This window comes from Priapulus caudatus, unplaced genomic scaffold, assembly GCF_000485595.1.
Source record: "Priapulus caudatus unplaced genomic scaffold, Priapulus_caudatus-5.0.1 Scaffold119, whole genome shotgun sequence".
Taxonomy (NCBI): Eukaryota; Metazoa; Priapulida; class Priapulimorpha; order Priapulimorphida; family Priapulidae; genus Priapulus; species Priapulus caudatus.
Window position 1 is genome coordinate 406803 of NW_014577180.1, and position 12379 is coordinate 419181.

A 12379-nucleotide genomic window follows, 5' to 3' on the forward strand; every position below is an offset into this window, starting at 1 on the left:
GTGTAAATGCAATTTCCTGGCAGCTAGACATGTAATGCGTTGACAGGCCATAGCTCTTGCCGGAATATAGAGATGCTAACTGATGGACCAGCTGGTCGGAATACGTAAGGTGTCAAAGTGCGGCAGCAGAGCGCGTTGCGCTCGTGAGCGCAAGGATACGGGCGACAACATACACGGCTTCATATTTTATCTCGCCTCGTTGATACGCGAGCGATAGAACGTTGTCCACATCATACGCGATCATTCGAGTGTGTAGACACGGGGCGCTATCTACCTGCATGCATGCTCCTCCATCAGTCCACGTGTGTGCGTGCCTAATGGTGCATCCATGTTATTTTCCCACTTTTCTCGCTCACCAATTATACTAGCAGTGCTAGCGGGAATCGTATTTCAGAAAGCGAGCAGTCGCTAGTAGTGGTTAACTCACACATGCGACAGAGCATATATGTGTGCATCTTGCCGTCGCGCGCGCAAAAATCTTTCCTACTATTATATACATTCTACAGGGAACCGGCGAAAAAGGCCGATCGCGCTCACAGGACTGCGTTGCGTGCGATCTGCCGATATAGCTAATTCGAAAAAGCAATTTAAGCTCCCCGTGTTTCAACATCTCGTCGCAGCAGCAGCAGCAGCAGCAGTAGCAGTGGTGATATTGAAACGACATCGAGTCCAGTGATTGGTTTCTTAAAACCTCGATGGTGCGCGTAAAGTTGGTCGCTATAAGACCGAGCCAGTAACCCTGCACCGACCGAGAGTGAGTGGAGATCTAGGGGGAAATGCGATCTGCGCTCTGCCCTTCATCAACTTACGATAATGTACTCGGAGACGCCTGAGCGCCCGACAGCAGTAATCCACGGCGCACTTGCAATATTTCATGTCGCACAGACGGGCGACGTCATTGCTCTAGTTGAGAATCATTTGGTTTGGAAGGAAAAGCGCGCAATGTACATACGCATACATGTGCAATAATTCACCGCGCATGATGCGAGATTTACAAAACTGATATCGGAACAAGGGATTTAGTGTGCCTGCGTGTGCGCGTGTATGAGTGCGTATGTGTATGTGTGCGTGTACGTGTATACGTGTTCGTATACAGTATGTGCGTGTGCATATGCGTGTTTGTGCGTGTGAGTGCGTGTGTTTGTTTGTGTATTTGTGTAGAGAGGCGTGCGTGAGTGCGAGTGCGATTTATTCTTACAATTCATATAATTGGCGGTTTCATTATTGATAAAATGTTTTTAAATGATAATTGATAAAATACTAGTTAACTGATTGAGATAAACGAATTTACTCGCCATGGAAGTGTTTAACATTATATAGAGTCGTGATTCCGGTTAAATTAATCTGCTTTTTATGAGCCATGCTCCCGACTATTATTCCCTTACCCCGCCACACTTCTGTCTATGTACGAAAGCCCAGAAGGCTCATGCGAAATGCGAATTGCGAAATGCGAAATCTGAAGCAACCAATCAGAGAATGTGTTGGTCTTGACAAATCGCATGACCGGTATTAATTACTACAAAGACAAAGATGGCGACCATCTCGAATACAAACAATGAGGGTGAACAATTCACCTTCATATTCATTGAAAATCGTGGGTTTATGTTGGATAAACTTGTTATATTATAAAATCTTTAATTCAATTGTAGGTCCTACTAGCATATTACCCGTCTTCGACGGTTTTTTTTTTTAGGTGTGCATATTCGTTGTACAACAGTACAGTCGACTTCCCATTAGTTGTCACACCTCATTGTTTGTAATATTTTGCATTTCGCATTTCGCAGTTCGCAGTTCGCAGTTCGCATTTCGCATTTCGCATTTCGCATTTCGCATTTCGCATGAGCCTTCTGGGCTTTTGTAGTACGTGCCTTACAGTCTTCTCTAATGCTATGTGTATGCTTGCTTATGACTTGTCAATCTCTCTCCATATTGGCCCACCATTTCTACGCTCTCTTCCGTACGCTCTCTGCGTATGTGTTAGTGTGCGTGCATGTGTGGGTATGTGTGCGTGCGTGTGTGCGTGCATGTGTGTGCGTGCATTTAGTAATATAATTGCTTAGCCTCTGTATAGATAAACGCATGCAATATGTACCATTTAATATCGACGAGTAGTTTAAGTATTGCAATATTGTCTTTGTAGATCGTCAAACGACAATATAAGAAAATGCAGATTGGTATTCTAGCAATATGATATCGTACAGATATTAGAACATTAATTGGTCGTGAACCACATGGACTACCACGCTGTATTAGTGTAGGCTGATAGAGTAGCAATACAGTTTCTTATTCATCCTGCATAATTTTATACACCTCAAATTATTGCATCATAAAAGTCTAATAATTTCTTTAACTGGATTATTCTCGTCCTGAACGTTAGACTGTTTAGACTGAACCGTTAAGATCGTTTTACTAGTTAATTAATCTATGTCCTACGTAATACTTTCGTGATATAAAGTCGGTTAGAGACATGTTTAAAGCCAAAAGCTATACATTTTAGATAACTTTCATCTCCTGCTATAATTTGCTATGTAAATGGCATTTTAGAGGAATGACAAGGTCCACGACACTACCGACTAACAGGTTGTCCCGTTATTGGTACATTAGTGCTGTGCATATATGCAGTGATTTGTGATGACAGCTAATTGATCTATCGAACGAAAATTGTTTGATTAGAAAGCGTTTTGCGCCCTGGAGTCTTGTCGTTCAGTTAAACAAATATGATAGATTCGTAGGCAGAAAATACTGCTGAGTGAACGCTTTTACTCTCTCTCTCTCTCTCTCTCTCTATCATTCTTTCTCTACGCGTGTTTATGAACAAGTAAGCTTCCCATGCGCGTGCTTGGTTGTGTATATCCGCCCCTTGGTGCTACATGGCCGACACAGCACCGTCTATATATCATGCACTACATGTCTACGCCACATAATACGCGCCTCGTCTTGAATGCATGTAATGAACTGTTCCCTGAGATCGCTTCGGCTCTCTCGCGCACATCATACCTGCCTGCCAGCTCTCACCGCCCTCTCTCAACAACGTCTCTTCAATCATTCGCGACCTCAATTCGCTTGATGAATGCTGCGATCGCGTGCAGTTAATTATAATCTACACGGGCGCGGATATTTGTATAAGTGCTGTGGGGGTAAGCAGCAGATTGTTTTAAGACGATCATTTCTCAAATAAATCGAAGAATGAATTTACACTAATTTACTCTCACAATGTCAGCGTACATATTACTGATTACTGCAGCATAAAAATATTACGAGTTTCCACTGTTAAAGGCTATAAAACAGTAAATAAAAAGCAAACGTGCGCCTATACTATCTTGAATTCGCAATAATACAATTTTCAAACCCTTCCGCAAAACAAGTGCACGTAGTTACGTGACGCAAATATTTATAAAATAAAACTCATCTTTAAATGAATACAAAGGTACTTAAAGGCTCACAATGCGCATCCAAACGCTAATTTCTCCAGTACTAGACTAGCAAATACTTCGTGTCATGCATAATCATACTACCTTATGGCAAAATAAACTCTAGTTCCTCCCATTTCACTGCGCGTTGTCTTACATTTTCAACTTATAAATTGAATTTTATATTGAATTACATCTTCTACATTATTTCTCTTAAGTGTTTTGGAGGATGGTAAAGAGTGTTCCAATCATAAATACGTTGTTATTATTGGAATCCTCATATGCCAACTGAAAACATATGGTTAGACACCAAAAAATCTTCCAATGTCCATTGGTACAAACGTATGACATTTTACATAGAAAAAGCCTGAAATATGGTGGCCATCTTGGATTTTTGCTATTTTGGAGTATTTCGAGTGCTCTAATTTTGTTTCCAATGAATCTTTGATCCCTTTATATGAGTAGTTAATGTCTTGAGAACCAGTAGGGGGCATGTATATAAAATTCCGCGTACATTGTGATTCGTTCATCCACACTTTAGCTGGGATTACCTGTTCCGGCTTTCGAATTCAAATTTCCGTGCTTAGGAATCATCTCCATCTCTGTAATCCTACGCTATTTTTTTTTATTTGTGATGCACATATATTCCCTAGATATGTGCATGGCGGACACAGTCATTGGGTGATCATATAATGTTAGCAAATCGCGAAATGGAAAAGTAAGGAAGTGTACGTAATTTCAAGCGGCTAAGGCCGTAAATAAGGCTTTAACGAGACGGGATAACGTTGGAACATGCATACAGTGCATTTCATTATCTCTACAAACGTTGATGGCTATTGTCATATTTTGGCTAGTGCGGTGACTATATGAGCTACAGTATAAGTGCGCAATCTAAATGTTCTATGACGTATACTCGACATCATGCTCCTGCGTGATTCTCTTAATAGAGCATTCACGACATGCTCACACTATCAGCTACCGCAACTTACTTATAATGGATGTCATGTTGTATATTTTATCTTCGTCAACTCTCTTACTACGCCTTGTTGGTTGTACTCGGGGGTTTTCAAGTCTTATCCCGAAGATACGTATCGTAGATAATGCTTGTTTTTTCATTTTACCATCTTTCTCGATTTCATATTATCAGGAGTAAGATAATATAGGAGGAGTATGACACTCCAAAAAACGTGAAATTCAACATTTGCTTGCCTAATTTTACCGATGATATATTACGTACAACTCGATAAAAATTACATCTTCATTAGCGTTGGGCATCCACCGCACACTCAAACTTTACTTTGTTTCCATACCTCTTCTTTTTATGGAGATATAGCTTTGGACGTCACACATGGTTTATAGCGTTTGACTATGGTGGTGGTTTACATTTGCCTCCACGTTCAAACAGTGGCTATCCTGTGAGGAATGGTCTTGTCTGTTGACAAGAATGCCACCTGTTGGCGGCAGGAGTAAGATAATATACGATATTATATAATATAGAATAATATAGTATATGTGTGTATATATATAGTGTGTATATATGTGTGTATATATATATATATGTGTATATATATAGGATAATATATATAGTGTGTATGATATAATATAGGATATAATATAGGATTCTATATTATCTTACTCCTGCCGCCAACAGGTGGCATTCTTGTCAACAGACAAGACCATTCCTCACAGGCTAGCCACTGTTTGAACGTGGAGGCAAACGTAAACCACCACCATAGTCAAACGCTATAAACCATGTGTAATATATATATATATACTTAACTTAATAAATTCGAAGAATATACACTTAATTATCAACTATCTTCCTATAATATTATCGATTTAAATATGCACATTCCGGGAAATTTTCGTAAACGAATGGCGTCAATGCTCTACACAGCGTGAAGTAACACGCAGCCGGCTTTATTACGCAATTATGGTGGTATCAGAAAGCGATTATGGGAGCTTGATCTACCTCATCAATAAAGCACGTCGGGGCCCAGCAATAAATCACTAGTGTAGGCAATAAAGCAACCGCCTCGTAATCACCTGCTGCTATACCGCGAGGTTGTTATACCCTGACATAGTTGCACTGTTATTTTTGTAAACCGTACACCGTTACACTGTTCCGCGTGTGTGTATGCTGCATGCGTTCGTGCATATGTGTGCGCCTGCGCTTGCATATGCGCACCTAAGCGTATAGCCAGCCATCGTTCACGTTTCACGCCAGTATGTTACGTACGTGTGTGCCTGTGGACTTCAATTACTATACAGACAACACGGTCGTCAAATCTAGATGTCTCGCAAAATATGGTCACCGAGCTAAGTAGCTGGTCGTCTTGAACCCACTATATATTAGGAGCACATTAATAGTGAACCCGTGATTAACGCAGACGCCAATCTAATTAGCCTGTGTGCGTAATCACATTAACATTAGTTATCTCCGAACTTCCGCGTCTGTGCTTCCCACGTAATACCTTAATCTTAATAACCGGTATACGCGCAAAATGTTTTAGATGAGAATTTACCGGGGTACATTACACGCTTCGATTCCTGCCCGCGGTAACTTATTATTGCTTTCCTTTCCTATTCTATCGTGTTCTCAACATCTCTATGCTAACGGTGAAAACACGCGCTATTCCACTCACAGGTCTTGATTGCACCTACGTAGGTTGTTTTTAGGATCTATGCCTCTCGGCAAGGAACGTAGCTAACTCATTTTTCCTGGGAGAGGGGCAACGCTAACGTGCGGCATGATTTCTTGACAGGTGATCGTAGGCAGCTCGCCATTGACCATGTAATAGTATGAGGGAGTGCATACTATAGAATTAGTGAGTATATTAAAGAGTATATTAATGTGTAATCTATATTATACACTCTTGATAGTATATCTACATCGGTGGCGGGGGCTGCCGTCCCCTTGTCCCCGCTAGCTACGGGCCTGGCGGTTATTTCTGCGTCGACTTAATCTATTTGCACAAGAAAAATATATTCTTCAATTGACATGTGGCGGGATTATGTAAGCACAAGACTTGCCTCAACACTACCCATGAATATATAATGGGTCGGCCTTCCCGGGTCTCTGTAGGAGGTGGGAAGAGTATTAGAGGGTGTTATATAGAGACAGAGTATCTGCAGAGCACGAGTGCGAGTGCGAGTGCGAGTGCGAGTGCGAGTGTGTGAGAGTATGTGTTGTAGAGTCCGAGCTATACAGTATGTGCATTTGGCATTGCTTTTATTTTATTCACAATCAGCCACGTGTTACTTCAAATTAAGCTCGCTCTCCCCCCTCTACACACACACACACACACACACACACACACACACACACACACAAGAGGGAGGGAGAGAGGGAGGGAGTCAGAGAGGGAGATATATATATAGAGAGAGAGAGAGAGAGAGAGAGAGAGAGAGAGGGAGGAGGAGAGGAAGGGAGGAAGTCAGGGAAGGAGGAAGGACGAACAGCCACGGACGGTAGGGGCGGCGGTATTTCTTTTATAGAATTTAGTACATTTTTATATTTGCCGTATATTCGCGCCGGTCGCACACGACACGTCATATTGTGGATGTGTAATTTTATGTATACACATATATATATATATGGAGAGAGAAGTGGAGGGAGGCCGAGAGAAAGGAAGGGATGGAGGGAGGTAGGGAGGGAGGGAAAGAGAGAGAGAGAGAGAGAGAGAGCTGTCACGTACGGCAGCGGCTGTTGGGAGTATTTTTTACAAGTAATTATTTTGCCGTACATTCGCGCCGTCGAAAACATGTGATTCAACGCACGACGCTGTAATGCACACACTATCTTTCATCCTACCTCTGTAAGCGGCTGCTTCAAACACAAAATGCACTTATTGGTCACGTTGATCCGACACACCACAAATGCTCCTCGTGTGACCAACGATGATATATTCGGTGTGCACGTGTTAAATTAGGCATAAATGTGCTCTACAATTCTTCAGAAACTGATGCATCTTGAATGTTCATCAAGATACGTGCCCCTGTTTCACGCAAATATAATCACGGTCTGTGGTAATCGCCTGCCTAAACTAGAGTCCGCACGTCTGACCTAATATGTCCGTATATATATATAGAATCACGTGACTCTCGTTGACTGATTTAATTTAATAGCCGGACGTAGAACATGCACATACAGTGTCTATCACTACTGGACACAAGTGCAACATTCAGTGGCGTAGTTAGAGGGGGCAAAGGGGGCCATGCCCCCCCCCACTGTTGATCCAAAAGTTTAAAAAAAGAAGAATTGTTCTACTAAAATGAGAATTGTCGTAGTCAGAATGAAGGCTGTACATGTACTCAAAAGTGCCTCAAATACCATCTCCTGCAATCTACATTTTCCAATTTTTCTGTGGGAGGACCCCCATACCCCCGCCTGTTTTCACCACCTTCCTTGGAATCCTACCTATGGCCACTGAACAGTTACATAACTTTGGAGCATAGAACAACAAACAAAAATGTGGCCTTTTTGCATGGCGCCCAAAACAAAGATTGCAGAGCTGAGAGGTGGGGGAGCGTAGGGTGTGGAGAGGGAGGCGGAGGAACCATTAAAATATTAAGTCATCCACTATTTTGCGCAGTTTGCCATTTTTGACCCCCCCCCCTGTTAAAAAATAATGGCTACGCCACTGGCAACATTAGTAGGCAATGTATATACCTGAACCTAAATGCTCTCATGTCGAATATACTCATAGGTATTTATGTCACGACGGTAGTGCTTTATGGAACGAGAATGGCGGTATAAGCGATTCGAAGCTGTATAGGGCGAGAGTCAAACCGCTACATAACGTCTCACAGTAACGTTTTGCGAAATTTCATCTGCGTCACGTGAGTTTTCAGCACGTGATGCATGTCGGCTGGCAGCTACGCTGTCGCCCCTGCTCTCTGATAACAGCTGCTGCCGTGGTCTCAAGACATGCTACAGATGCATTCACGTACCGCACGCAGTGTGTGTGTTCTAGGAGAGAATTCTGAAAGGTATACAGAAAGCTCGCGCATTGTAGCAGAGAGTTCATATCTACCGTACGCGCCGCCCGCGTGCGCGGGATTTATGTAATTTTATAGGTTTCATGCAAAGATGTGTGTGCGGCTGTGATATGAGCTCGCCGAGACTGTGTGAGAGATGAGATCGATGAGTGAGTGGTGCATAGACTCCTCCGTGAACCTAGAGCGCGTGTATTCCTTGTCTGCGTTACACACACACGCGCGCGTATGCACGCACGCACGCACGCACACACACACACACACACACACACACACACACACACACACCCATACACACAGACAGACACACACAAACGCACGCATACACACACGAACACGAGAATCGTCGTCGAAATTTTCAAAAACAGCCGTCAAAGGCTACAATTCGAAGCTGCACTCCGCCCTTGAAGCAAGCTCACACAACATCACCATTCATCAGAAGCAACAACAGCACTAACAGCAGCAGAATTACTAACAGTAACAGAAGCAGAAGCAGCAGCAGTGGTCGTAGTATAGCAGCAGCAGCAGCCGCAACAGCAGCAGCAGCAGCAGCAGTAGCAGCAGTAGCAGCAGTAGCAGCAGTAGCAGCAGCAGCAGAAGCAGCAGCAGCAGCGTTCTCGTCATCAGCAGCAGCGGCACCGGCCGCGCACCTCATCGCAACGTCGGCTGCGCTACTGACGAGCAGACGCATACGCGTGCTCGTGTCTCCCGCTGCCGCCGCGCCAGCTATGACATCACAGGCGCATCTACAGGCGACCAGTGGCGTGGGTGTCGCCACGTCCTCGCACAATATCTGTAGACGAAGAGGCAATCGTCGTCGCAGTCGTTGCCAGAGCGACTCCGAGTAATCGGAAACGATTCGCTGCGACGTCAAAGGCACGAGAAAGAGCATAGAGGAAGAAGGCGGGTAGCTTCCTCTCCTTCTCGGCCGGCGGCCAGGTTTCATCAGTCTAGTCACATCCTTTCGTGCGCCTCGCGAAGCTGGCGTGTAGACAACGTCAGGCAAGGCTCGCCGGCTGGACGCCAAGCCAATAATATGCACCCGGCAATTACAGAAACAGATCAAGCTTCTGCACTGTATGCGAGCAGCAGTCTGAGCAGCAATGCCGCTGCTGCCGCTGCCGCCGCCGCTGCTGCCTCGCAGGCTGTGAAAGCGTATTGTCTGTGAAATCAAGCAAACTCACGTGGCATAATATACACGGCGTCGGCTCAACGCCAGAAGGCACAGCGTCTCGGCGAATCCTGAACTGAATATAGCGGCCGAATACGATCTATATGTTAACTGACCGATGACGCCAGTGTCCAGTCGTGCAGCCATGACCCTTGCCGACGGCACTACTAGTCCTGGACATCAACGCAGTGAGGTCAAGTGAGAGCTCTCTGGATGGCGGTGACTATATGATGTCGCTATCGCCGTTCTACAGCCACACCGCGTGCTGTACTGTGGAGCAAAAGCAACATCAACAGCGGGCGAAGACGCGCAGGAGGTGGAATGCCACGTTGCGGCGAGGAGTGCGCCGTATGCTGACCAAGCTACCGCTAGCGTCGAACCTACTGATACTGTGCTTTATCGTTGTGCTGCTCGCGTTGTAGTGCGGACTAGAGGAAGATAGAGAGGAGGTAGAGTGAGAAAGAGAGAGAGAGAGAGAGAGAGAGAGAGAGAGAGAGAGGGAGATAGAAAGGATCGAATTGGTAGAGTAAGAAAGAGATGGAGAGCGAGACGATATTGCGTAAACATTGATTCGATTGCAAAATACTAGTTCGAGATTGAGCGATCGCCCTACTTCATCATTGTGGAAAAATATCCTAGGGCAGTTACGGTCTCTGACTGACGAGCAGAGACTCGCTTAGAAGGCGCACCAGCCAACAGCTTCTAATGTTTGTCCATAGCAACGCATAGCGTGCATGCGTGCATGTGTGAGTGCATCTCACCTCCAAGGGCAAGGTGGCAACAGCGTATGTATTCGGACACGCTCGTGCCACGGCGATGAATTTCCCCGCGGAGAGGTGTGTACATCATGGATTTTAGCCTGCCGTCGACACACAACTACAATCATGAGCATCCCTGCTCACGTTCCCGCAATGCTCGTGATCCTTATCCCGTGCGTAGCTGTCGGTGTGCTCATCTACGTGCTAATGTCCCTGCACACGAAAATAGACGAGAATGCCGAGCTCATCGAGCAGGATTTGGAGCCGCTGAATGAGAAGGAACTGATAATCAAAGACAACGTCATCGGCACCATGGTGTAGATGTAACGATAAGGCGTCCGATCACGACAAGATGGCTATCGATTACGTATACACGCACGTATCAATTCTTAGGTAAAGCACGGTAAACAACGTGTGGTTAGATTAAGAAAGAGAAAGAGAGAGAGAGAAAGAGAGGAGGTAGGAGGAGGAGAAGAGAGAGAGAAAGGTAAATAAAAGGCTGAATGAGACAGGGGAGAGAGAGCGCGCTGGAGCGGGAGAGAAGGAGAGAGGGGGAGAAAGAGAGTATCTGGGGGAGAGCGAGGACTGTGAACGGTTGCGTTCTATACCAAAGAGGAAAAGGAACGTCTAACGCTGATTTATGACATTTATAAAATTACTAAATGTAATAATGAGAACGGTGAAATTGTGTTAAGCTACCGGAAATGTTTAGCTACCGGAAATGCGTCAATTTATTATATAGCGTGTTAGACTACATGTTTAGATTCTAATTAAGCATCATGTTCTGTGAAGGGCTACATCGCTATTCCATATACAACGAGTTGTTTCAGATCTATCACTATTCCCTGTGACAGAGATGCTCGTATGCAGCCTAGTTATATACCTAGCATTTGTATAGCCTATATACATATACATTGTATCCGATTGGTCTGTAAACATCATGGGGTTAGGTGAACAAAACATTGGTCAGGTTCTCTATCCAAGTGATTAGCGTGGTTAAATTAGATTCCTATAAAATGATCACATGCAAAGAAGCGACTGATGTGGTGATTGCGACAAGATTATACGTCATAAGAAGACGTCTTCTATGTCGCGTGAACTCCTAAGGAATACGATGTAGGATTCGACATACCCCTTTACAGAACAAGTTAAATTATGATATATATATATATATATATATATATATATATAATATATATATATATATATATATACCTCACCGATGTTGGAGCGAAGAAAAGTGACATGATCACCGTTCGTTCGTTCATTCGTGCGCATGGGAAACGATGCATTACTCATACACGTCAACGTTGGGCAGAAAATCATTCACAGGATATGTGATACTAGTATACGTACCTCGAGAGAGGAGGGAGAGAGTAGAGAGAAGAGAGAGAGAGGAGAGACGAAGAGGAGCAGCAGAGAGAGAGAGAGAGAGAGAGAGAGAGGCAGAGAGAGAGAGAGAGAGAGAGAGAGAGGAGACGAGAGAGACGAGAGCAGAAGAGAGAGGAGGAGAGAAGAAGAGGAAAAGCGGGAGGGAGGCGAACGAAAAAAGATAGAGAAGTTAGAGATTTGAGTACATCTGTGTGTTGCAAATGTGTGATGAAAGTGATGAATGAGAGAAGAGAAACAGAGAGAATGGAGGAAGGAGAGGGAGGGAATGTGTATGAAGCGCAAGGGATGCAATAGATGGAGGGAAAAGGGGCGGTAAGAGGAAGAGATATGATCTTAACGTTAATTTTACATTTGAGGGCTTAGATGTGTTATAACGAGCACTCCTCATCCAAACGCAACTGCTAACAGCAATCTTGTATTGCACATGTTACACAGTGATCAAGAGGGTTGTTGGAAGCCTAGGCGCGGATTCTGCCTGATTCAACGGCCGCGGCGCTATGCCGCACCTTCCGAGCACCAACAACAACGCTGCAGCCAGCAGTTTAATTATTCAAGTTGTAATTCAACTGAAAAACACATGTTTGCATTCTTAGGATAGGGAGCTTTCAGGTGAAACACAGTCAACACACATTATTACAATAACGGCTTAT

The 12379-nt window shown here is 44.3% G+C and overlaps 1 protein-coding gene across 1 annotated transcript in view; it reads left to right on the top strand.

The window, feature by feature from the left end:
- LOC106805572 (sodium-dependent proline transporter-like) overlaps positions 1-10658 on the top strand; it is a 23672-nt gene extending 13014 nt beyond the window's left edge. The window contains exon 6 of the mRNA XM_014807227.1: positions 10519-10658. Within this exon, the coding sequence (XP_014662713.1) occupies positions 10519-10658 (140 nt within the window). The remainder of the gene's footprint in view (positions 1-10518) is intronic.
- Positions 10659-12379: the final 1721 nt, after the last annotated feature.